Source organism: Colletotrichum chrysophilum (assembly GCF_026319265.1).
Source record: "Colletotrichum chrysophilum strain AFK26 chromosome Unknown scaffold_74, whole genome shotgun sequence".
Lineage (NCBI taxonomy): Eukaryota > Fungi > Ascomycota > Sordariomycetes > Glomerellales > Glomerellaceae > Colletotrichum > Colletotrichum chrysophilum.
The window spans coordinates 138,923-163,719 of record NW_026517361.1 but is presented as its reverse complement, the minus strand read 5'-3'; the positions used below and the strand labels follow the sequence as shown (position 1 = coordinate 163,719).

At 51.6% G+C, this 24,797-nt stretch overlaps 10 protein-coding genes across 10 annotated transcripts; 7 read left to right on the top strand and 3 right to left on the bottom strand.

Annotated features, from left to right (window-relative positions):
- Positions 1 to 728: 728 nt before the first annotated feature.
- Positions 729 to 2,196, top strand: COL26b_008480 (uncharacterized protein; the record flags this gene model as incomplete). Its single annotated transcript, XM_053181238.1, has 2 exons — positions 729 to 1,047; positions 1,130 to 2,196. The coding sequence occupies 2 exons, from the start codon at positions 729 to 731 to the stop codon at positions 2,194 to 2,196; spliced, it is 1,386 nt and encodes a 461-aa protein (XP_053034858.1).
- A 4,259-nt stretch (positions 2,197 to 6,455) lies between these two features.
- On the top strand, positions 6,456 to 7,253 carry COL26b_008479 (uncharacterized protein; the record flags this gene model as incomplete). Its single annotated transcript, XM_053181237.1, has 2 exons — positions 6,456 to 6,895; positions 6,959 to 7,253. The coding sequence occupies 2 exons, from the start codon at positions 6,456 to 6,458 to the stop codon at positions 7,251 to 7,253; spliced, it is 735 nt and encodes a 244-aa protein (XP_053034857.1).
- A 623-nt stretch (positions 7,254 to 7,876) lies between these two features.
- COL26b_008478 (uncharacterized protein) lies at positions 7,877 to 8,727 on the top strand (the record flags this gene model as incomplete). Its single annotated transcript, XM_053181236.1, has 3 exons — positions 7,877 to 8,294; positions 8,353 to 8,430; positions 8,489 to 8,727. The coding sequence occupies 3 exons, from the start codon at positions 7,877 to 7,879 to the stop codon at positions 8,725 to 8,727; spliced, it is 735 nt and encodes a 244-aa protein (XP_053034856.1).
- A 1,362-nt stretch (positions 8,728 to 10,089) lies between these two features.
- Positions 10,090 to 11,182, top strand: COL26b_008477 (uncharacterized protein; the record flags this gene model as incomplete). The annotated part of the gene is made up of 2 exons (XM_053181235.1): positions 10,090 to 10,170; positions 10,229 to 11,182. The coding sequence occupies 2 exons, from the start codon at positions 10,090 to 10,092 to the stop codon at positions 11,180 to 11,182; spliced, it is 1,035 nt and encodes a 344-aa protein (XP_053034855.1).
- Positions 11,183 to 11,679: 497 nt separating this feature from the next.
- COL26b_008476 (uncharacterized protein) lies at positions 11,680 to 12,108 on the top strand (the record flags this gene model as incomplete). The annotated part of the gene is made up of 1 exon (XM_053181234.1): positions 11,680 to 12,108. One exon carries the CDS (start codon positions 11,680 to 11,682, stop codon positions 12,106 to 12,108), a length of 429 nt encoding a protein of 142 aa, XP_053034854.1.
- Positions 12,109 to 12,381: 273 nt separating this feature from the next.
- Positions 12,382 to 13,573, bottom strand: COL26b_008475 (uncharacterized protein; the record flags this gene model as incomplete). The annotated part of the gene is made up of 4 exons (XM_053181233.1): positions 12,382 to 12,458; positions 12,640 to 12,845; positions 12,906 to 13,083; positions 13,138 to 13,573. 4 exons carry the CDS (start codon positions 13,571 to 13,573, stop codon positions 12,382 to 12,384), a joined length of 897 nt encoding a protein of 298 aa, XP_053034853.1.
- Positions 13,574 to 16,419: 2,846 nt separating this feature from the next.
- COL26b_008474 (uncharacterized protein) lies at positions 16,420 to 17,919 on the top strand (the record flags this gene model as incomplete). Its single annotated transcript, XM_053181232.1, has 1 exon — positions 16,420 to 17,919. The coding sequence occupies one exon, from the start codon at positions 16,420 to 16,422 to the stop codon at positions 17,917 to 17,919; it is 1,500 nt and encodes a 499-aa protein (XP_053034852.1).
- A 488-nt stretch (positions 17,920 to 18,407) lies between these two features.
- On the bottom strand, positions 18,408 to 20,479 carry COL26b_008473 (uncharacterized protein; the record flags this gene model as incomplete). Its single annotated transcript, XM_053181231.1, has 10 exons — positions 18,408 to 18,679; positions 18,740 to 18,824; positions 18,882 to 18,945; positions 19,016 to 19,203; positions 19,257 to 19,457; positions 19,508 to 19,559; positions 19,629 to 19,772; positions 19,828 to 19,899; positions 20,238 to 20,306; positions 20,361 to 20,479. The coding sequence occupies 10 exons, from the start codon at positions 20,477 to 20,479 to the stop codon at positions 18,408 to 18,410; spliced, it is 1,266 nt and encodes a 421-aa protein (XP_053034851.1).
- A 1,175-nt stretch (positions 20,480 to 21,654) lies between these two features.
- On the top strand, positions 21,655 to 22,578 carry COL26b_008472 (uncharacterized protein; the record flags this gene model as incomplete). The annotated part of the gene is made up of 1 exon (XM_053181230.1): positions 21,655 to 22,578. One exon carries the CDS (start codon positions 21,655 to 21,657, stop codon positions 22,576 to 22,578), a length of 924 nt encoding a protein of 307 aa, XP_053034850.1.
- Positions 22,579 to 23,247: 669 nt separating this feature from the next.
- On the bottom strand, positions 23,248 to 23,944 carry COL26b_008471 (uncharacterized protein; the record flags this gene model as incomplete). Its single annotated transcript, XM_053181229.1, has 3 exons — positions 23,248 to 23,370; positions 23,481 to 23,769; positions 23,826 to 23,944. The coding sequence occupies 3 exons, from the start codon at positions 23,942 to 23,944 to the stop codon at positions 23,248 to 23,250; spliced, it is 531 nt and encodes a 176-aa protein (XP_053034849.1).
- Positions 23,945 to 24,797: the final 853 nt, after the last annotated feature.

Here is a 24,797-nt window from a genome sequence, read left to right as displayed (position 1 = left end):
TAAATCGAAATGATGGGCTCATTTGATAAGAGCTCAAACATGCATTTCTCTTTAGGCCATGTCTGTCTTCTTGCGTATTTGTCAATTTCGTATCGGTGTTGCACTCCAGATACGAAGAGGACATTGTAGTAAAGCAGTACTCTCTATTGGTCGGAAAGGGTCAGTCGAACGGGTGGACCTGCAGATTCTGCAACAAATTAAGCATAATTCAGAAGGTGACTTCCAGGCTCTCTCGTATTCGGTGGACCCTCGTGTGATTTTACTCTATCCCACCGGCTCTTTTTGATGACGAAGAAGGCAGGTTGCATTGGCGATCTTGGCGATGCTGACGGACTGGGTACGGTTTAAAAGTCTGGATGGCGCGTTCGACAAGAAACACGATTTTCTTTTGCTCCAGAAAGTTTCTCCAAGCTTTCGATTCCATTAGATAAGACCTCGAAATGGCGAGATCATCTCTTCTAATGGTGGGCCTCTTGGTTTCAGCATCGGAGTCATATGTTTGGCCTTCCAAATACGACCATTTGGAGGACATTCTAGCCATGCATTCGGGCTACATCCGATTTGGCTTCTCTGACTGTTTGTGTTCATCTTCAACTCACTTCACGTCTATTTCATTTCATCTTAGGGTCTGACGAATAGAAATCGCAGTGGCCACGCCTTGCAGCCATGGCTCAGGTATGCCTGGGGTCCAGAATTCGGCCGAGTGGATACGTAGTGCATTCCATGACATGTCTACGTCCGACGCGGCAACTGGCACTGGTGGGCTCGATGCATCACTCATGTTCGAGCTTGAGCGGCCTGAGAACATCGGCTCTGCTTTCAACAACACGTTTGCAGCAATGTGGGATTTTCTCACGCCTAGATCCTCAGTCTCTGATCTTCTAGCTCTCAGCGTCGTGGCTGCAGCTGCGGCGTGTGACGGGCCTAAAATTCCTTTCCGAGCCGGTCGTATCGACGCAACTGAAGCGGGACCTGCCGGGGTTCCCAAGCCGGAAGATGACCTTGAAAGTACGCGCCAAACGTTTAAGAGGGCGGGCTTCAACGATGGTAAGACCACAGCCTTTTGGAAAGGCCCATATCAGTGTGCGCCCTAACAAGACGTATGCAGAGGACATGATTACAATGGTAGCATGCGGTCACAGCTTGGGCAACATACATAGTGTCGACTTCCCAGAAATGGTAGCCGGCGAGACTTCCGAAGAGAACATTGCTCATTTCGATACTTCTCCGACCAACTTCGACAACGCAGTTGTGACTGAGTATCTTGAAAACGAGACAGCTAACCCTCTGGTGGTCGGGGTGAACGACACAATGAACTCGGACAAGCGCATCTTTGGTTCCGACGGTAACGCTACCATGTCTTCTCTCTCGGATCCTGTCACATTCAAGTCAAAGTGCACCCGAATCTTCGAGCGCATGATCGATACCGTTCCCGCGTCAGTGACATTGACAGAGCCACTAGATATTGTCGATGTCAAACCCTACGTGGATCCTCCTCGGCTGCAATCGGACGGCAGCCTGCTGTTTGAAGGGCGCATTAGAGTCCGTAATAATGCGGAAACGGGTATCAACGGTGATGACCTGGAAGTATCATTGGATTACCTGGATCGTCAAGGGTCCCGAGACGCAGGTATGATTGTGGCCAGCCGCGCCCGCAGCAGGGGTGGCCAGTCGTATGGCTTCTGGGGCAACACGTTCACCTGGTTCGAATTTTCCCGATCAATCAACGCCAGCACTGGAATCAGCAATTTCAACATTCTGCTCAAGACACCTTCTACCGGTACAGCATTCATTCTTGACAATTCAAACACTGGTGGATATCCTGTGGATTCCGACTTGCTGTACCAACAAACAGATTCATGCGTCACGGGAACCGGTACGACTCGAGACTTGTCTCTGGTTATAGCTCTGCGCAAAGAGTTAGCTGGTGGAAGCACCCAACCTCTTCTGCACCTTGCCCATCGCGTCGCTCGACCAGGTGTCTTGCTCCCAAGGTTGGAAGTGGAAAGCGTGCCGTTCCTTCCAGTTCCAGGCTTGGAAAAAAGTGGTTTTCAATATTTTCGTGCCAATGCCACCCTTGACGCAAGCGGGTGGAGCACGACATTTGATATTACGATGGAAGATTCATCAGCGGGCGGCAAACATGAACTGGGTCTCTTGAAGACAAGTGTTCTGTCAGGGACTTGCACCGTTTAGAGGTACAAATAAAACAAGTGATAGGCCAATCTCGACGCCATCATTTTCCCATATTACCCATCAAATACGTTCACAAATACCAACACATTTGCCATTCGTCGGTCCCCTCGCAACTAGGTTCACAGCTGTTGTCATGGTCTTCATACGGATCCATGTTGAGAATGTCTTAGTTCCAACAACGCATGCTCGGCGCTCTAGTCCGCCCCTCGAGCGCGAAGTTTCCTAGTGTGTTTCCTTCCACAAAACTCCTGCTTTGACACCGCAACAAGAATTGCCGACCTTCTTCATGCCCGGGTTTGCAAATGTGATATGCATGTCTGAAGCTGAAATCGCGTCGATACTGACGGTAGGTAGGTAAAACGCTGTAAGAGCGGTCGTTTAGATCATTCCCCGGGGTGTGACTTCTGGAATTGAAATTGACTAGAAACCTAAAGAAGCAATAAAACTGATTCAATGACATCACACTCCGGTCCAAATCTCAACAGGCCCTCTTAGCACGGATTTTGGCCCGCCGGCTCCAATTATCGCCCTCTGGCCTCCGCAGAAACTTGCCAGTATCGGGGTTTCTCATCTCTACGACGCGCCCTTCACTTGACAGCGCTCTACACTTAGCGTATGACCGATGCACCCCACAACTTGACTTCTCTTTGGCGAAGACCAGAAAGCGTTTGAAGGATTGATTCGCACCGTTAGCCTTCTTGTCCAAACTTTCCAGAGATCACGTTTCATTCAAATCACCCTCTTTTCGTTGTCGTTTGGCATTACACGGAGGATCATAATGGCCAAAGCACCCCTTCGATGCCTATCGTTGATCATCTCCCCTTATCATGTCGGCCTTCGCGACCAAGGACCTGGAGCAGGCCCTGCCTTTCTCAAGGCATGTGGCTTATCCAAAAGCCTAAGCAACCTTGGCCTACCGTTGCGTGAGATATACGTGGAGCCGGTAGACGAATTTGAAGGAGAAATTGGCCGCTGCTTCGAGATTGTCCGACGCACAGCAAGACTTGTCGCACAAGAGCGGCGGCGGAACTCGTTTCCCATCGTTCTCGCTGGAAATTGCGCTTCTGCTGTCGGGGTGGCCGCCGGGCTGCATACAGTGCAAAAACAGAACTTGGATGCGTGTGGTTCGATGTGCATGATGATTTCAACACGCCAGATACTGTCACGAGCGGCTATTTCGACTCGATGCCCATTGCCATGCTAGCGGGACAATGCTGGAAAGCAATGCTGGAGACTGTTCCCGGGCATCGCTCTATCAATTTGGAGCGTCTGGTGCACGTGGGAATGAGAGATGTGAGCCACTTGGAGCGAGCACGGGTAGGAGAGGCCGGCTTCGACGTGATCTGGGGCGATACTGAGAAGAAAGTCGACTTCAAAGCAGGACTCAGCACAGTGCTGCAACGAAAGCAACTTCGTCCCACAATGGTGCATTTCGATGTCGACTCTTTGGACGTCTCTATCGGGAAAGCCAGTCGGTTTGCAGCGCCTGGTGGCCTGTTGGAGCCGGACATTGTCGGCTGCTTCAGAGAGATCTCCACGGCCACTGAGCCTGTCTCTTTGACTGTGGCATCATTCGACCCGACATTTGAAGGTGCTCGCAATCTTGCAGCAGTGGCTATCAAATCAGTCACAGGCTTTGTACAGTCGCTCATGGGCTCAGGTGTACTTTACAAGCCATAGCATCTCATGAAAACAATAGTTTCCAGTGATGTTGGCATTGCTGCATCAGAAATTCTATTCCATTCCCCAAACCCCTAGGAATACGAGTATCAAATCAGTACCTGAAACAAGCTATGATTCTGCGCTATAGCTTCAAGCACTCTCATCGTTTACTAGGTAGGAATTACAGTCATGTTACACTCAGTGCATGCATCTATCGATCTCGTCCTGCGGCCCCAATTGCGTTGTCAAGGTATTTCCAGGCACGTTCGACCGCCTCCGGAATATCCACATGTACGAGAAATCCTTTGCCATTGGGACCATAACCATTTACATCATCCCTGAGACGAGGCACCTCCCCCATCAGTAAGTCCACGAAACGTCCCATGTCCCATAGGCCATCTGAGGTAATGCCACGGCTTTGTTGCCCGGAGTACTGGAGCAGTGCTAGTGGATCTTGTTTTCCCTCCTCATTCACGCCAGATTTGACGTGAACCTTTGGCGTGAATGTTGGCCAGCTGGTGATGTGAGGTGTAGATCTGTGGTTCATGGCATACGTCTTCTCAAACGTTGCAACGGTCCTCTTTGACATAGTGGGATCCTGTACAACTATGATCGACCGCGGTGAGGTAATTCCACAGGCCTCAAGAACTTGCTTAGACTCGGATGCGTTTGCACCACAGTTTGTGGAACGATCTTCAACTACGACAACAAACTTATCTCGGTCATTACTAAGCACCATGGCAGCCTCCGGACCGGCTTCGAGGGCTTGAATCCCAAACCAGCGCTCGGCAATCAGCTGCAAGACGCGTGCTTCTGGTTTCCGCTGAACTTCGTCTGCGATTACGTTGTAGATTGGATGTCTGGCAACTGCGTCATACAAGAACGGGGTAGAGTGACCGATGCCGCCGCAAAGCACCAGGACTGTGCGTCTCCCGTCTCTGGGGGCATGGGTCAGTCTCCTTTTCTTGTGGACGCCCAATCTCACTGAATAGGTATTCACACTCACAGATCAATCTTTTGGTCAAGTGCAGAGTTACCAGATGGTTCTCCTCCATTGAATGCAGAGAAAACAACATCGGCCAAGGCGAGCACGGACGAAGCACAGAAGACTATGGCGTCGGTAGGTGGCGCGGCTGGTGTCACATTCCGAGGCTGGGAGGTTGGCAGCGACTCGAAGAACCGATTGACCCCTGAGACTCCATCAATTCTTTCGTCGGATAAGAATCTAGACAGAACGTTGACTGCATCAGCTGCCTCTGCCATGCTTGCGTTGAATACTCGGGCACGTTGTGACGGGGAGCGGTGTGCCGAAGCGGGTTGTTCGCAGTGGAGGTAATACGTGCTGACTTATCCTGATCATCGAACATCACTGAGGTGTTTTGAAGGCCGTGCGCAGACGCTAGGCTGCTTTCAGAATCTCGTTCCGCTGGCGCTACGTTACCGCGTACGGCGATCATGGACACAAACTGAAGCAACCTCAAACTATTAATTTCTTGCATTTTCTTGGACGTTTCTTTCCGTAGGTAATATATGTACGAAAGATTCTTCGAAAGCCTTTATATAGTCCGCACCCAACCTCTTCGATTACTGCTCAGTCAAAAGAAAGGAAAATGAAACGGGAAAGAAAACAGCCAGAAAGGCAGGCAGTATCTGTTGTCGTTATGAATATCAAGTTGAAGACTACGACCATCGCATGAGCAGATCAGGTCGAGTTTCATATGTATTGTCGGGAGTTCAACCTGCGTCATCATGCTTACAACATCGGAAGTATTTTGCTAAATTAAATGAGGAGCTCTGAACAATCCCGCTTGAGACACCAGGAATTAGAAAAAAGCCCACATGCACAACACGAAAGATTTTCTAGGCCCTTTGGCGAGCATTTTGCATTCAACGCAATGGCCGATGAATTTGCGTCCTTGAGTACAACTTTATGGAAGCAGGGCTGCGGAGTTTGTGAATTACTAATTGCAAGTCCGCAACCACAAAAAACTCCGCTTAGCTGGCTAATTCGTGGTCTTCTTTCCTTTCCAAAGCGGGTCATTCGAGACTTGGCAAGCCTGTACGGGAATCAAGACACGCGCTTTTCAGATTTCCGCAAAGAGCTAGACTAAGTAAGGCCATAAAACAGTTCCCGTAGTTTCCGCTTAAAATTCCGTCAACAGTCCGGTTACGAGTACGAAGTCAACAGACCGTACTACAAAACGGGAAGCAGTTGCTATAGTATCTTTGTCATCTGTTGTACATGTAATTTGACTTCTGTATTCAACATGTCTTCAGAAAACACCATTACAAATCGAGCTGTTGTTCTTCCCGGGGCGGGACAGGACGCAATTTTTGAAATACGCGAGAAGCCAGCTGCAAACGCAGGAGATGCAGTCATAAAAGTCATTGCTGTCTCCGTCAGAGCCAACTCTCCGAATGTGTATCGAAACCCGAGCAGCGGACATCCTTTGCCATTTCCCTTCACCCCTGGATTTGCGTCCATCGGCAGAATTATCGACATCGGACCCGACGCAACAAGACTGAAACACGGGCAATTGGTCTTCTTTGATCCATACATACAGGCCCGGGACCGTGGTGGAATATGGATCTCCGGAATGATGGAAGGGTTTGACGAGGGCAGTCGAAAGCTGTCCCGAGGAGAGTGGCGTAACTCTACGTATGCCGACTACGCGAAGGTTCCTCTGGAGAGTTGCCGCCCGTTAAACGAAGAGAGGCTTTTGGGCAGTATTGATCAAGATGGGCTTGGGTACACAATGGAAGACTTGACACATCTCTTCAGTATGCTCGTCCCATTCGGCGGTCTTGCGGACATCGATGTCAAATCTGGAGATACTGTCATTGTCGCCCCGGCGACAGGGAGGTATGGGAGTGCAGCTGTCCACCTCGCCCTTGCTATGGGCGCACACGTCATTGCCATCGGGCGCAATGGGCCAGTTCTCGAGCAAATTGCGTCCATCAACGCTCGCGTCTCCACTGTCAAACTCACCAATGTCGTCGAGCAGGACACTCAAATGCTCCGCAAGGCTTGTCGGGGGTCAGCTGACGCCTTTTGGGACATGTCTCCATCTGGCGCAGCCACTTCTTCTCATTTTACCAGTTGCATGAACGTTCTCAGGCACGGCGCTAAAGTCAACTTGGAGGGCAGCGTTTTATCCGGTATTAACTTTGGCTACATGGACATTCTAGGCCGTGGAATTACCATCAAAGGAACGTGGATGTGCACTCCGGAGCAGACCGAAAGGCTCATCAAAATGGTAGAAACCGGAGTTCTCCCCCTTGGAAGAAAGGCCGGCATGGGGCCAGTTCATAAGTTTCGGCTGGAGGATTGGGAACAAGCGTGGGATGCCGCAGAGGAGAAAAGAGAACCGGGCGAGATAGTCATCATGCCCTGAACGCCATGACTTCACTTACCGTCGTTTAGGGGCCACATCGCGAATAGTGCTCCAGAAAGTTTTCGCTCGGGCAGCCGTGCTTCCAGTCGTAATTGAGTATCCTTCAATTTTCGTATTCCAATTTTCATCATTGCCGTGTTAGGGGGAGCCATTTTTTTCAACCTCTTTGTCAGACACTGGCTCTAGGCGAAGATGGACTGATGCGATTGAACCCATTAGTTGGTATCATTCTTCTTTCCCATTCCAGTACCAAGATTGACGCGTTCGTCCCATTTTTTACCCCTTGAAAAGAAATTGATTGGCGCCGTTCCTCATCTTTCTGTTGCATCCAGCTGCTCGGTTGGATGCCGCACTAACCGGGTGGGTTGGATTAATTTCTCCGTGGGCTAGATCGGCCCACGAGAGTCTTCGTCCACCTCTACGAAGCGCTGTTTCAACCAGGGGTCAGTGTCAACTAAAATGAACCCATAATCTTCGAAGCATATATAAGCATCTCAAGCACTTGGCGATCTGCACTAGCTCCTTGGCCGACCTCACACACTCTTTCAACCACCAACTACAACCAACCACAGGGACAGGATCTCTCGTCGCTCGTTTTACTTTCAACTCAAAACTTTTTCAAGATGCGCAATTCCGTTCTTGCCGCTGCTGCCGCCCTGGCTCTGGGAGCCAAGGCCGACATCTACCCCAACTACGAGTATGGCAACATGTTCTACCTTGGCCCTACGACGGGCGGCCAGTACATTACGAAGGCTACCTATTCCATGGAGGTTCCTGCTCCTCCGAAGGACTGGGTCAAGAGCAATGAGAATGAGCGCTGGCTCTCACTGTGGATCGGTGTCCAGGACAACCCGAACAACGGCGATGTTCTGAAGATGAACTTCGTCCAACCCTTGCTCAACTGGGGTCCTGACAACACCGCATGGGGCTGCAGCGCTCCTAACACCCAATGGTGTGTCGCTGCCAGCACTTACACTCCCGACGGGCAAATCGGCCAGCCGTACGTTGAGGTTGACGAAAACGCAACCTTGGACTTTGAGAGTCAGTGCATCTGTATTCATTCGATATACACAGAACGCACCGGCTAACTCGATTATAGTATCTCTTAACTCCTCTACCGACATGATCGACCAGAAGGTCTGGTCTAAGGGAAAGCTACTCTCTTCGGAGTCCGATTGTAAGTCGACATTCGAAGCCGAATAGATACGAGAAATCATCCTAACCTCGTTTCATAGCCAAGGGCATGAGGCCTGCCGTGTTCTACTCCGGCAACGAGTGCTACGGCGATGGCTGCGGTACCCTTGATGCGTACGCATACAACAACATCACCTTGGTCTTCAACAAGGCCGTTCAGAACATTGGTGACATCGTGTCGTACACCAACGCAACTCACACTGAATGGCAGACTAAGGATAACGGAATCACCTGGACAATTGACTCAATCACCATTGAGAAAGACAACCTCACAGAGTAAACGTGACGTTATTTTTGGGCCCGAAAACTCTCTGTACATGGTTGTCTACTTCATTGTAAATATCTATTCCCACTCACAAGAGCACGGTACTCGGTGGAAGTGTACAAAAGAATTGCTGTACCTTTATGGCGCGCGTTGAAAGTCTCATTCGCGTGATTGCTTCGCAGCTAGACTTGATGCACCGACAACTAGAACAGGTGTTCTTCGGGTGAATTTGGGTAGCTCGAGGAAGAGTATTGAGCTTTTTGAAGCCTCACCTTTCGTTGAACTTTATCCCTTTATCCGAGACAAGAGTACTCAATAATAAGGTACTCATCCAAATTCTCCAACGTCCGTGCGGTGCGGGAAGTGGGATCCTCGCCCTTTCGGGCCCCAAGGTGGCCTTTCGCGACCAAGACTAATCAAGTAGTGCCCGACACCCGAAAGTCTACTGTACTCTTGAGATTGCGCACTAGTGTGATATTTGCCTTGTTAGTGATTGAGAGAACCATGTGGGTGCCTTCCGGCGAGTGGCTTCACCATATCCGTTGGTCTTTGCCGGTTGAAACTGTACTCGACGGGCCGGACAGTCGAGGACAAAAGTTGCACCGAAATGTTAGCCTGTGTGCTAAGATCTACTAGTCGGCGGAGCATAGAAAGACATAGTTATCTCCGGGGCTAGGCACATCGCTGGAGTTTTCGCATGCCCCATGTGGCCCGCCCAGCTGCGTGGGCCGCTCGGATGCAAAATCCGAGAAATGGAAGTGAGGAGTGGCAAGCTTCCTGTTTAGGAAAGTCGCACCTCCGACGTTCCGGTGTTAGTCTTACTGATGGAGGCCAAAGAAAACACACCGTCATTGAGGGGGCAAGCTGAGATGCTGCAGACTTGAGACAAAACAAAACGAGAGCTGTGTTGTATTACGGCTTTCTGCATTCGAGGACCTAAGTCCGAATACCTCACATCGTAGGTGGCTAGCAACGTTACCAAAATCGTGCTGTCGGTCGAAAACATTACTAGGAATTCACAAGCAGGATGGCTAGCGCTGTGGAAACTTGCATGTCATTGAGGCCATTCTTTTTCAGTCTAACCAAAGCGCGTATTTACGGCTTTGCTGGACGTACCTACGGGTGATCGGACTGGATCTCGAATTGCATTGATGCCACTTTCAGACTTGCCGAAGCAGCCAGGTGTTCGGAGTTAACAATTTTCGATCCCCATGAGCCTGCCTGAACCCGAAGCCCACCAATAGAACTTCACATTTATTTAAACGACGGTTCGCTTTTCTCTAATATCTTCACTCGCAGTAATAATCTAAGTCTTCTGCCCATTCATCAGTTGAGCAAGTTCGTTGTAGACGCACAAACTAAAGTAGCCTAACCGCAATGGCTCCTAGAATCGCCAAATACGCCAATGATCAGCCATCCGGCTTCATCAACCGCATTGAGAAGGTCGCCATTGTTGGCGTAAGTTCTGCTTCATAGAATTTATCACTTCATCACAGTCGGACTAATCGCTACGCAGGCTACCGGTACCATGGGCAAATTCTTTACCGAGGAGCTGCTCAAAGGCGGAAAGCACACAATAACCGCCATCACCCGTTACAACAGCGATTCGAAACTCCCCGAGGGTGTCATCGCAGCCAAGGTGAACTACGATGACGAGGACTCTATCGTCGAAGCACTCAAGGGACAACAATACCTCATCATTACCATGAACGTCAGCGCTCCTCAGGACACTCAGGGCAAACTCGTCAGAGCCGCAGCTAAAGCCGGTGTTCCATACGTAATGCCAAATGCTTGGTGCCCAGATCCGCAGAACACTTCTTTCATGAAAGACAGTCTCCTGGGTCACGCGTTCGAGGGGGCGGTGAAAGACATTGAAGAGCTAGGCGTCAGTGATTGGATCATCATGTCCCCAGGCTTCTGGTACGAGTACAGCTTGGGTCTTTCATCTGACCAGTACGGCTTTGACATGAAGAACAAGTCTCTGATTCTCTTTGACGATGGCAATATCAAGATCAACACCTCAACATGGTCCCAGTGCGGCCGCGGCCTTGCAGCCTTTCTCAGTCTCAAGTTATTGCCTGAGAACGAAGACGACAAGTCTCCCTGTATCCAACAGCGTGCTAACGAGGTGTTCTATATCTCCAGCTTTTTGGTGTCCCAGCGAGATATGTTCGAGAGCGTCAAGCGTGTCACGGGAACATCGGATAGTGACTGGACTATCACACATGAGAACACGCAGGAGCGGTGGAAGGCTGGACATGAGGCGCTGAAGAGTGGGGATAGGACTGGCTTTTCAAGGTTGATGTACACCCGCATCTTCTTTCCCTCGAATGATGGCGATGTCGAGCACAAGTATGGCTTGGCCAACGAAGTGCTTGGGTTGCCTGACGAGGATCTTGACAAGGCTACTAAAGAGGGTGTCAGACTGGGTCTCTCCAAGAAGTATGCAAACTATGGAAAGCCCAAATGAAACGTTGAATTGGCGTCGTTCAAATTCATACTTCTTTTATTGTTACAATTCAGTTCATTAAACACTTACAACCCGTTGGAATTCTCTACGTCAAGGCAACACATACAATACATTCAACCCGTGGGTTTCTAGACGTGCAGGCTTTCGGGAAAAAAGCTTCGGCCTCGAGCAAACAAACATTTGATTTTCTGTTGCCACGGGTCCTACTTTTAGGCTCGCGGGTCGGTCTAGACGTGCAGCTTTGTTATTGACCTGAAATTGCACAGAGAACGGGCCTTCTTGACCGCAACCCGCGGACGTCACTATTGTCGGATCCCACTGCGGCATCCCACCGGCGTTCGGACAACGCTGAATAATGCTTACCAGCAGGTGATATTTAACTCGCGGCAAACGTCGATGTTCCCTAATCTCCTATCAACCACACCTACTTTACCCCCCTTACTTTCTCAAAACCTGCCAATTAAATACTGCCCATCTTTTCCGCACTTTCCGACGCCATGGAGAAGGAAAAGACGCACGAGGTTGTCCGAGTCATCGAGGCTCCTGTCTCGGAAGTGTGGGCAATCATCTCCGCGTTCGGATCGGAGAGACTCTGGTTCCCCGGCGTAGTCAAGTCAAGCCTGGACGGGTTCGGTATCGGAGCCGTCCGTACTCTTACATTCGATAACGGCACCGTCGTCCATGAGCGTCTGGAGGTGGCGGACCCCGAAACACATACCATTCGCTATCTCATCCTAGACGGCGTCCCGAACACAACGAACCCCAGAGGAACGCTACGACTTACTGGAATTGAAGGGGACAAGACGGAATTCAGTTGGACCGGGGCTTCAGACTGGACGGACCCGAGCTTTAAGCCTGTCTTGGCGGGCATTTTGGACGAGATGTTCAAGGGATGCATGGATGCTGTTGCGCAGAAGTTGAAGTAATTCAGAAGTAAGGAGGTTAAGAATTTTGCAGTGAATGAGGATTTACATGAATAATCTATGTACAAGTGCCGAAGCAAAAGGAATTACTTCTGATTCAAAAAGAAAAAGACGCCCTTTACCATCTGAAGGCAACACAATCATGATGATCGACAAGGTATTGAATGGAGCCATGTACCATTGGACAGACTCACAGCGTGGCCAACCGCGCAATTGACAGGTCACGTCGCATTACATTAGCGGTTTCGGGGGTCAGGCTTTTTTCTATCAAACCGTTTAGTCTTGGCGATCGTGGTCGTGCTTCTTGCCCTTCTTGCACGGACGCTCAGGAACTTGATCGGCGTCTTCAGCTTCTAATCCATGTTTAGCGACTGAGATGTCTCACTTGGCATTGCTTGGTCCTTTAGAGCAACAGACGACGAATCGAGCATCATGCCTTCAAGCCTTTGGTTGGCTGGATTCCGTCGTTTCAAAGTTTGCACAAAAACAACAAAAGTTCAATTACAAAAGATATCTAGTAAATCTAGTTCGTACCTTGATCGCCAACAATCTTTTGCAGGCTAACCATGGCGTTCTCCAACAGGTTCATCTGGCCAGGGGTGTTCTGAGTGTAGCGCGAGTTGAACTTCATGATGCCCTTGGCCTTCTTGTAGGTAGTGATATCAATGTTGAGGGGGGTTCCAACAACATTCCAGGCGATAGACTCAGTGCAAGGAGGGGTGGTGAGGGATCCGGAGTACCTTTACGAGGTTAGCATGTGATTCGATGTCAGAAGTTTGGTGTGTGAGGCCTGGACGTACTGGTAGATGGTGCTCTTGGCAAGATGGCTGGACAGAGAAGTGAAGTCCAAAGGATCGGTAGCAGCGTGAGCTCCAACGGCGGTTACCTTGTCGACGTTCTTGAAGATGGAAGCAAGGATGGGGTCGGTGGTCTCGGCGACCTCGATCAGGAAGCCAACAACGGCAAGAGATGAAGTGCCTAATTCTGATCAGCAACCGAAACAAGCCACTTTCCCATGTTTTCCAAACTTACCGTTACCGGCCTCAGATTCCCAGACAAAGTGGACCTCGAGAGGGTAGTGCTCGCCGTTGAGGCGGTGCTCGCTCGGGGTGTGGAAGTGGAACTGGCGGAGAGTGTAGTTCTTGCCGCCGTTGTACATGGTTCCGTTCGCGCGGACCTCGAGGACGCCGTTCAGGTTCTCCAGCTCAGCTCCCTCAGCGTAGTTTGCGGGCCTAAAGATGATGGAGGAACCCTGAACCTGTTTGGTATTCGTCTCGAGAACGTTGATGGGGGACTGGTTCTTGCCGAGGGCGCAGGCAGCGTTGTCGGCGGTGAGGGAGTGCCAGTTGAGAGGACCGTTCATGGCATCGAAACCGTAGGTGCCCTCGGCTCTCTTGAAGAGACTGGTGCCATGATGGCAGAAGGCCGAGACGGCGGGGATGAGAGAGAGAATAGCGGTGGCCTTCATTGCGACGAAAACAGAGAAAGATCGTGAGGTGCAAGTGGGAAAAAGAGTGACTGGGCTCGATGAGTTGAGTTGTGGGTGGCTCAATGAAACAACAGATCGAAGGAGCGGAAAGATCTAGAGGTAAATATACACCGGTACTGCAGAGTAGCAGTCGATCGTGGGGTCCGGAAAGCTATGACTTGACGACGCGATATTAATTTCGTGGAGTCATGATGAGGACTATCTTGGTAAAAGGCAACGTCTTGGCAGGTTTGCCTGGTCAAAACACCAAAACACCAAGCCCCCTTTGGACCTTCCTGCAAGCACTCTGCCGGTCCGCGGCTCGAGCACGAGAGTGATGACCTCTCCGCGGCCACGTGCTTGGCAATGATCAATCGCGGACGGGACCAGGGGCGCGGAGGGCAGGGGGGAGAGTCAGTACTTGGGAAACACATCACGAGAACGAAGCGCGGTGCTGGCAACAGAAGAAGCAATCACCCCTGAAAGGAAGCGCCTGTGGAAGGGCCGCCGAAGGGCTTCCCAAATCAGGTTGTCATCAAAAAGTCAAATTGGCGAGCGCTTGGCGGGAGTGCGTCGCTATGCCAGTGGAGGCAGGTTTTTACATTGACAGCGTTCCCGTGGTGTGAAGAGGGGACCGCTTCCACTTTCCGGGAGGCTGTCTGTCTGTCTATCAGCAAAAGGCCAAGACTCTCTGATCGGCCGATATCCATGGAGGAACATGAGCAGCAATTCATTCGTCCAGTGACGGCCATTGACCCAGCTTGTCGGCGCCGACACCGCGGGTCAGCACGCGGCTGACTCGTGGCTCTGGGAGGCACATTCATCAATCTCTGTCAACGCTGTCAAGAATAGCCGCTTGTCTGGGATGAAGCCGGGCGATTGTTCCTGGCTAAAACCGTCCGTCCGAACTCAGCACGGCGGATATGCGAACAGAGCACGCCCTAGGTGCGTAGGGCGATGCCTAAAGGCTGTGGGAAAGGCAAGTTCCAAGACCAAGGGGTTATGAGTGTTGAGACGGCCAGGGATGAACTGTATTACTGGAGAAGAGGGCAGACGAAATTTGCACGGTCATTGCCTACGCTGTACCATACGGATAGCTACGCGACGACGGTGAGGCCAAGAACAAGGGGCAGGGCTCCGGGGTCTCCAGACGGGGAGACGCGGTTGTCTAACCACGTCTGGTATTGGTCGAGAGAGATGAATTGTGTGAGAGACAGGCGGACAGAGGAGAGGAGAGGGAGAGAGGGCGGGGGAAAGGCCCCGCGTAAGGTGAGGCCTCGTCTCGACCGACTCTCGAGACGGGCAGTACGAATAAAGCAGCAGATAAACTGAAGCCTCCGTGGTTGATGCTGGTCGAGATAAAGTTTAGGGCCCAGAATGGCTATGCCGCCAGCGCGCGGTGAGGCGTCTGATTGGAGCGTACGGGGTCTACCGGTGGCCCTAAGGAGGATCGAAGAGGGCCTACAGAGGGTCAAGAGATGAGCAGGTTCAGAGGCCAAGCCCTTGGTACCTAAGGTAAGCATCCAGGGCCCAGGGGTCGCTCGTCAGTGCACTATTTTGGCACACAGCCACGTCGGCCTGCGACTCTACCTTAGGGTACGGATCCATACGCTAAGCTCCCTAAGAGCAAGACACACTCAAGGCCTAACCACTGCACTGGACCGCTGTAACCCGGAAGAGTCTAGACGATGCCGATGCTTGAGGTGTCGTTACCTACCTAGGTCATGTAGGTAAGGTAAGGTAAGGTGGGTATGTAGGGACCTGACCTTACGAGGTAGGTAGGCAAGGCAAGGGACACTCGGGCTACTCCGTGACCATCTTACAGTGGCCAAGTGAGCGCTAATTAGCCCGGCCCAGGGCAGACAGTCAGTCACCGTTCGTTCGCAGGTATTACCTTGGGTGAAGGTAAACATGAGGCATGAGGCATGAGGCATGAGCAGTCAGTCCAGTCCGGTTCCTCACTCACATGCTGAGGTGCTCATCTCATGTTCCATTTGCCAAGACTGCTGACCGGAGGGGGCCAGCTCGTCAAAGAGAACATGGGTAGTGTATCCGTACAATCCAACCCAATCCAATCCAATCCAGTGCCACACGTCGCTGTCTTGGCAAGAGTTCAACGTCGTCTTCTTGGCAAACATGGCTTGGCAGATATAGGTGCGGCGTTTCCTCCAAATTTCCAAGAAACGTCCAAGACTCTGGCCCAGCTTCCAAGACTCTCGTCCAAGGCTTCCAGGGCTGTTCATCGTGGGGGAAGTGCGACCGACCTGCTGGTTCCAGTCTGGCGCCGCCGTTGTTCCGCCTAGTGGCTTGGACCTTCTGCGGCCGTAGACTCTAACAGTTCTTACTACTACAACTGCTATGCAGTCGGTAGGCTTGCTAAGTCCAGACCTCCCGACACCATGGAACCGGCACATCACTCGCCCGTCATCTGTCGCGTCCCATCTGCTCCGCTGCCGACGGTCGGACTCTAGATTTGAGCCGTCACACTGGTCTGTATCACCTACATCGTCATTGGATGCAGCTGCATAGTGGCAGACTGCAGAGTAATAGGTAAGTGAGGTGGTTAGTCAGTCATTCCCGCCGTAGGGGCCTGCCGCCGCGTTAACGTTTTCTCTTGGCGCCCCTAAATTCAGCACTCGCGCTCCCTTTTCCGCCCACTTGATTGGGTGGCGTCTCCTTGATGCCGTGGAACCCTTGAGAACAATTCCATTTCCCGATTCATCTTTCTCCCCTTCTTACTCGGCGGACTTTCGCTTTGGCCGTTGCCTTCCCTTCCCTTCCACCCACCCAGCCCTCGCGGTGACAGTGACGGTGACAGTGACAGTGACAATTCCAGTCCTCAATCCATGTCGCTGTCTCTGTCCGGCCTCGCCCAGGCGTTGCCGACAGCTTCTTCCTGCACCTCATCTGCGAAGCCGCGCGCCCGACCTGCCAACACGGCGTCTCCCGCGGACTCCATCTGGAAACATTTACCAGAGGCCGATTTCCGCCAACATGTCGTTGAACTCGAGAAGCTGACCAACTCGGTCCCTGTGGATGCGCAAACTTTTCCCCTGCCTCCGCAATCTGATCTAGCGGCAGACCACGCGAACTCAGACGGAGATGCAGCTGCCGATGCAGATGCGGATGCAGGCGCCGCAGGGGCGGACGTCGTCGGCCGAAACCCCGACAGCGTCTCCCAACAACCTCATCCCCGCCAGCTGTCACTCGCTGCGGAACAGCGTCTAGCTGATGACATCGCCTACCTCATCGCCGTCGGCGAAGGGGCGCAGTCTGTCGCTGCAACCACCGTGCAGGAAAGCCGACGTCCTCAAGGGAAGGGACTCCGGGTCACCATCGCCTCGGTTGACGCGATCGAGCCCGATTCACAGGCATTTCTCCGCGCTATTTTCCAGAGGCTGTCTACCGTATCTGCCGAGCCGTCTGCCAAGACATTACAGAGTCTCGTGGACCAAGTAACTCGGCATCATCAAACTCGCCTGCTCAACCGTCTGCGCTCATGCAAGTGGAAGAAGCCAACCTACCTTTCCCGCACCCACAAGAAGGCCCTGCATGCCGACTTCGCCAATCTGCTCCATCGCGCCCAGTTCCTCTATGCCAAAAAGGAGGCCAACAAGCGGGCGCAGCTGGAGAAAGAACTCTTGGCTCTTGCGGCACTCCTTGAAGCCTTTGAGACGACACCACCAGCCAACGACCACGAGGCGCTTGTCGACGTTGTGCGGTCTAGCTACCGAGTTTGCACCTCATCCCTGGTCGCAGATTATCTCCAACGCCTGCAGGGGGTCAGAGCGACAACTCAAATCCAAGCCTGCCTCAAAACTTTGCGCCAGATTGAAAAGATCGCAGCCTACTACCGCATCTGTCTAAGCTTGACAGGGTTGTCTCAATCTCACGCCAAGCTTTTCCACGGCGTGGACCTTCTCTTCCTGCTGCCATACGAGGCTGTGCCCATCACCACCGTCGCCTTCCAGCCGTGGGCCAAGTCGACTCACGTCCACGCAGAGGTCATCCTCAGCGTCCATCACGACCTCGAGCTCCATCGGCCGCAGCCTGGTGGTCCTCCTTGGCACCGCCCGAGATGCCTCGGCGCTTCCAAGTGCTTTTGCTACCTTTGCTTCCTGTTCATCCGACATCACGGCGCCTACTTCGCGGCCAACACGCACGGGGCATGCTATGATCAGTGGACGGTGCCGGACCTCGCCGACTATCCTGAGACGATGGCCGACCACTACAGGGAGGTATTGCGAGCGATGGATACGGAGATTCAAAACCAAACGCAGGGCGCGGCCTGGAGGCCAGAGCCCATGACAAGTAGAGAAAACTTGATAGGCATTATTGAACAGTGAACTGAAGAGAGTCACCCGCATGAAATGGGCACATACCACATGAACGATGGTCAACCTGAATCCTAATGTGGCTCAGTCTCAGGTCTTGTCCCGTTCTTCAGCTTGCGTGGCTGAATGCCTTCTCCTGTCAGGGAGCGCCAAGTCATGACAGCTGTAGGGCGTAGATCCTCCTATCCTGCGCCCGTTTGGCAGGTCGCCATGATTCAGGTGTCATCGGGGACTTTGCGGACGTTACATGCCCGGTCCCGGCAACAGAAGCATCCACAGGTTTGCCCGAAGAAAGTCCCATGTAAACAAATTGACTGTTGCGAGTCCTCGTTATCATCATTCTTCTTCGCCAAGTGCAGCGTCTTCAGTAACTTCACGCTTGGCCCATATTCAGACTTCAGCTCTAATATCTTGGAAGCCATCTCTGCGGCCGAGCATTCTTGCGCATCGCCGATGGTGTTCCTGCTGACTCTCGTCGCCCCACAACCTCGCCTCCATCTTTAGTACTGATAAGACAGACCGGTCCGGCTCAGTCTACGCTTGTTCAAGATGTAATACTGCACGTTGGCCCAGATGCCGCAAACAACTGCGGCAGTCACCAGGCCCGTGATGACAGTCCACCCCTGGCGGTACTTGGGTCCATCGCCCTCCCGGAACAACTGCTTACCCACAATGCCAGAGCAGTTCGCAGCCATGATTAGAATGGCCATTGTGATTGAGCGTTCGCCAGCAGACTTGGCGTTCATCGAAACCCAGGCGCCATTGACGGGATCTAATCAAGCTGTGTCAGACGCATGATCACCAAGCTTATTTCGGAGATGTGTAGACTTACGCCAAGGGAACGAAAATGCCACCGAAAGAGTCAACATGGTAAATCTCTTTGTACGATCAGAATCAATCAGCAACAGGTTGCCAAGCTACGCATTGTCAGTTCCATTTTGCCAAGCCAAGAACACATGACGCGTTCGACTCACGTTGAAGCCCCAGAAGATCAGCAGTCCCAGGAACACCCATGGCCCGCGCACTCTTGTTTTATCGCTGTGAGGGCAAGTCAGTTTCGTTTGTCATTTATCAACGGAGCTTGGCGCAATGTCATGATGGAACGTACGCAATCCAGCCCCAGAACAGGTTGACTGGGATCAAAATCCAGGCGCCGATGGAAACCATGGCATTGGCTTGCAGTCTGTCGTATCCCATCGAAGCAACTAACGAAGGTGCGTACGAGCTCAGAGTCGATGACGGTGACAAAGCGGCAATGGTGAATATGACGTGGGGTATCAGTTTCCAGTTTGTCAACTAACACTGGTCAGTACTGGGCGGAATAGACAGTCAAAGTCGATTGAACATACTGCTTCTCTCAACTCCGGCCAACTAACGGACTTCTTCGGGTGCGCCTTGGAAGGATCGTCAAGCATAACTCTCTTGTAGAGGATCTCCGCCTCCCGCTCGCTGAAGTATCGCAGTCCAGCCAGGGACACCGGGTTGCTGACTTGGTTTGGGAAGAAAACGAGAAAGCAGATACCGACGAGCACAGTGAAGATGCCCTCAAGCTGTTCACGATTAGTGTCTACTCTTGCGCATCGCACTCGATGTTCCTCACCAAGAAAAGCCATTGCCATCCAGCCAGATTAGCGACGCCTCTCATGTGCAAACTGCGGTTAATTATCAGTATGTCACACGATACATCGTCAGTGTGGATTTCGACGCGGATGCTAACTTACATGCCATAGGCGATAAGGCCAGAGCATGCGGCAGCAAGCATATTGCCGAGGAAGAACCAAGAGAACCTCCTGCTAGTCTCCTCCTTCTTGTACCACCGGGTCATGGTGTACAGAGCAGCAGGAATAAATCCCGCTTCGCAGAGACTTTTGCAACGAGTCAGCTGAAGTTCATCAAACCAGAAAGAAGACCAAAGCATACCCAAGAAGCAGCCGAGTTACCATGAATGGACCGAGACCCTTCTGGAATGCTTGGAATGTTGCGACCAAGCCCCTATTGGTCAAGTTAGCGTTGTCGAACGTGGTGCCAAGACTGTAAGTGCCAACCATGCAATGATCTGCCCACCAATCCAAAGAGTCGGTCCTACTCGGTATAACACAAGGTTGCTGGGGATCTGGATACGATAGTCAACCTCTTATGACCGATTCGGCGTGTATATGTAGTTCTCAAACTCACCTCAAGGATAACAATGCCCGCTGACAGCAACTGTTGTCCAACATTGAATTGGTTTTGGGAGATTCCGACATCCTTCAGGAAATAGTCGGTCAGAGCATTACCCCTACGTCCTCGTCAATTCAAATTTCCACGTTTGCGACGGTCGAATTTCGTACATGTTTCCGCGGTCGAGTTGCAGGGCGAAGAAAGCAAGAATCAGCAGAGGCATAATCAAGATGTCGACCCTGCAGAGCGAGCGGGTTAGTAAAAGCTGCTTAGAACTGGATGCGCAAACTTACTTTCGGAGCAGGCGCTGCTCCTCCTCCTGCGACCAGTCAACCTCGCTGTGGCCCCCATCGCTCTGGCTCTCCGGGCTTTCAGCCACGGTCTTGATTTGCTTCTCGTCCACGATAGCCATTGCGAAGCGATTCAAAGATCCTGGAGCTTCGATGTTGGAATCGGCTGGCTAGCAAACAATGCTTGGGGTAACCTCACAGGGACTCTGGCAGTTTCTTCTGCTGACACAATTGACATGGAAATCTTTTTAAAGAGTCTGCTACGGAAAAGACTTGCATGTCGCCCCTCTGACGATCCGGTTTCTCGGGCCAGACCTCGCGTCACTGTTCCGCGTTCCACCTTCAAGTCCCACCTACGTGCAGCTTTCAACCCCAATTCCTGTGCTAATGACATGGAATGAAGCCATGAAAGCAGCATCTCCATGGAGAACTGACTAGGAGACCACGCGTTGGGTCGCCAACTTGCCGACTTTGCGTGGGTGCGTCTCCGGAAACTTGCCTGAACTGGACCGGCCGGCGCGGCCCACTGCCGTTGATGCCATCCGATGAAGCGCGCACGCCATCGACCACCACCACCTTACACGCACAAAACACACCAACAACATGCAGTTCGCTTACCTAACCCTCTGATGCAATCGGTTGTCGGGATTGCGACTGTCTTTAAAGCCAATGGAAATGCTTGATTATTGGGAGATGCCGAATTTTCAAATCTCCTACCTGTCAGTCTGGGCATCTGTCGGGCAGAGTCCGAAAGCTCATTGTACAAGAAGAACGACCCGTCCGACGTTGTTCCGCTCTGCCGCTGATCCATTTACCTTAAGGTCATTCTTAAGCGGCCCTGCAGTGCCATCCGCTGAATTTGCGCTGAGCTGTGACTGAGATGACTGAGTTCATGACTGAAGGAATCCTTCAGAGTCTGGACCCGGGATGTCCCGCATAGAGCATGATGTCTTTCGAGCAATGCCTTTGCTTTGTAGCAGTCTTGGTCAGTATCAAAAAATTACTCACATCGTCAATCTGGCTCTCGCCGACGTGGAATGACATAGCCCTTAAGTATGTTTGCGTTCAACCTCGGGCCTCCCCGCCCACGAATAGGAGATTGATCCGCTCATCTGTGATATGCAGTATCAATTGCGCAATAATCATGGTTATGGTGCTCACGGGAATACATGATGACGATTTCATGATGATGTGATCAAATTGCCAATAATAAGAAGGCGCAGAACAGTCTGCTTATCGAAGAGCAGCAGCAGATTCTCTGTCGAGCGACGAAAAGGTCAACAGAACTCCCCAAACCATGGCAAATCTAGAATCCAGAAAGCACGTCTCGCCCGATTCCGGGTTTCCCATCTCTCTTCATCCTCATTTTCATCCCAAGATCAAAGACCACGTGCCCCCTGAGCCTGTCAGAGAGCAGATAGTTCCCGACAAGGACAGGGCTTCTTTCGCGGACCCAGACAAGAAGGCCCTCTTCTCTGCAGCCAAACGAGTGGATCTGACTGAGTCTATCGGTACTGTCCTGGAAAATGTTCAGCTGTCGCAACTTACGCCTCAGCAACTAGATGAGTTGGCATTCTTGGTGACGGAACGAGGCGTCGTCTTCTTCCGAGACCAAGACCTTACTACCGAAGGCCAGGTGAAGTTATTCGAGCATTACGGAACTCTCGACCGTCACCCGGCTCAGAAGGACGTCAAACATGTCATCATAAAAGGAAGTCGCGAGGATCATCGAGAAATACTCAAATACACACCATGGCCCTCTGGAGACTTTCACGCCGATACCTCGTTCGAGGTGAACCCTCCGTCGTATTCCTTGCTTCGCATGGAAGAGCACCCTGAAGTTGGGGGCGACACTGCCTGGGTGTCTCAGTACGGTTTGTATGATGCGCTCAGCGATGCCATGAAGAAGTTTGTCGACGGGCTGCACGCAGTACACACCTCGAGGCTGCAATATGACACGATTCTTGATCTTTGGGGCGTTGGTCCAAACCGTCCTCCCATTGATTCGCATCACCCCGCTGTCAGGACCCATCCTGTTTCTGGTCTCAAGGCGCTGAATGTCAATCCTGGTTTTGTGACAGCCTTCGCAGAGTTGAAGAAATATGAGTCCGACAAGCTCCTCGATTTCTTTGCCTATCATATTCACTCAGCTGATGACCATGCTGTGCGATGGAAGTGGGAAGTAGGCTCTATAGCCATGTGGGACAACAGGTCAGTCTAAGTCTTGTTTTCGAAAGGTGAGTGCTGACTTGACCAGATGCACAATCCATCGAGTGATCCCGGGGACATATGATGCGCCTCGAAGAGGCATCAGAACCACCGTGTTCGGGGAGAAGCGTGAGGATTCAGTCCGAATCGTCTATCCAACGTATACTGATTATTTTGTTAGCATACTTTGATCCAGCAAGTGAAAGTCGAGCCGAAAGGGAGGGAAGACGCAAGAATGAGCAGTAACATAAGCACGGGTTAGGCGAGAAAAAGGAGCTTGTGGTAGAGGCCGCACCGGCTTAAGCGTCAACTCCCTTGAATTACTGGTGACTACTACAGCAAACTCCGAAGCGGTCATATTGTGTTCGAAAACGGCATCGCTTTAAAGCGCCTGTGCTCGGTTTTGTTGAAGAATCCCAGAAATAGCGGTCCATTGTCTATCCTACATGTCTCCAAATCTGCCGGTAGCCACTGCAGTTCATAATTATTCAGTTCCGTAGACTCTTTGGATGGGTATCAATCCATATAGCTTCGTTCATAAGTATCCGTCCCTGGGTATAGCAACCCATCGATGCGCCCTGTTGATTCACCCTTTTCCTGGTTCCCATTTTACTTTCTAACCCCGAGGTGTTGTCATCTCCACTTTGCCGTCCATTGGTAGGTATTGTTGCTTTGTCTTGAATTATTCCCTGGTGATCTTCCAGTTTGTTTTCACGTGGATCGCGTCGCTCGGTTGTCCCCTCGTCAGGTTTCTCTCGGATCCGCCGTCGTCGTTGCTGACTGTCTCGTGGCCATCTTTGTCGTTCTGCAAAGCGGCCGTCAGCATGATAATCTCATAGGTATACAGCAAGTAGCAAAGTTGTTTCGTGTGTCAAAGCCCTTGGACCATAGCCAGAACGACAAGAGAGTGCTTACCAACTCGATCCAGGCAGTGTACTGGCCTGGTTTTGGCTGAACCTTGAGTTGATTGCTTGACCCATGCTTGTAGCCGCTTTGTTCGTTGGAGTTCTCCATGGAAGAAGACTTATATCTCGCCCTCCATCGTACGTAGAAAGGTCGAAGCATAGGAATGTTGATGCAAAGACCCGCGAGCATCAGCTCAATGGTGCAGAGCATGAAGGTGGTGATTGAGGTACCCGTGAGGTTTCCTATCAGATCGATGGTGAATATCAGCACGAAGCGAACGATGCCAATGACACAGCATCTGTTTTGGATGTCAGTATCAGCATAGATTGGATAGCAGGAAGATAGGCCACCTACGCCAGGCCGAGGGCGAAACAGGAGATGACTGCAAACTTCTCGGTCTTCCTCATTTGGAGTTGCCAGACGGTCCAGATGGGCAGTATGACAATAAACAAGTCAGTTATGACGTTGGTCATGATGATGCACTTTAGGACCAGGATTTGGTCCATGCAATGACCAATGCGCATGACGGTCCATTGTTGCGAAATGGGATCGCAAAGGAAGATGAAGAGGAACGTAAACGTCAGAGCCCAAACAACAACGATTCCTGCGACAACGTAGATCCACCTGCTCAATTGCAAGGAAAACGCGCGGTGGTAGAACCAGAGTTGGCTGAGCTTTAAGCATGCTAAAGCCCAGAGATAGACGAGCGTGAATGCAAAAGTCACCTTGAGGATGTACTGCAGGTTGTTGACAACTGTTCAGAACATGATTTTAGTCTCAGAGGCATATCACAACCATGGGAAAGGGTTGTCCGCTTACGGTTTGGATAAACGTCGGACTCTGGATCAAAATCATAGCCAACCCCTGATGTGAAGACGGCAACATTCAGGCCGATGGTGCTGCAGGACAACAGCTACGTAGAGTCAGCAAACTCGTATTGATGTTCGTGGCATCGTGGTGACAAACGCAAGCAATGACGGCGAGAATGTCGTCTCCTCCGATCCCGATTCCCCTGAATCGACCCCATAAGCGCGCAAACACGACGGATACGAAGACGACACATAGACAGCCAATGGCTATCAAAGAGTTTCGTGCGCTTGTTGTCATCGGAATGTACTGCACTGGCGGCGTCGCCACTTCCGCGGGTGAAGCCATGATGACGGGACCGGCTGGCTTGATCTCGTTTCGACTTCGACGGATAGATAGGCGATGAGCGCAAGAGGACCAAGATATCAAGAAGTGGCCCGTTGATGGGGGAAGCACGACATAACTAGGAGATATACCGGGTCGATCAGCCCCAGCTGTTAGAGTTGTAATGTCACGGCC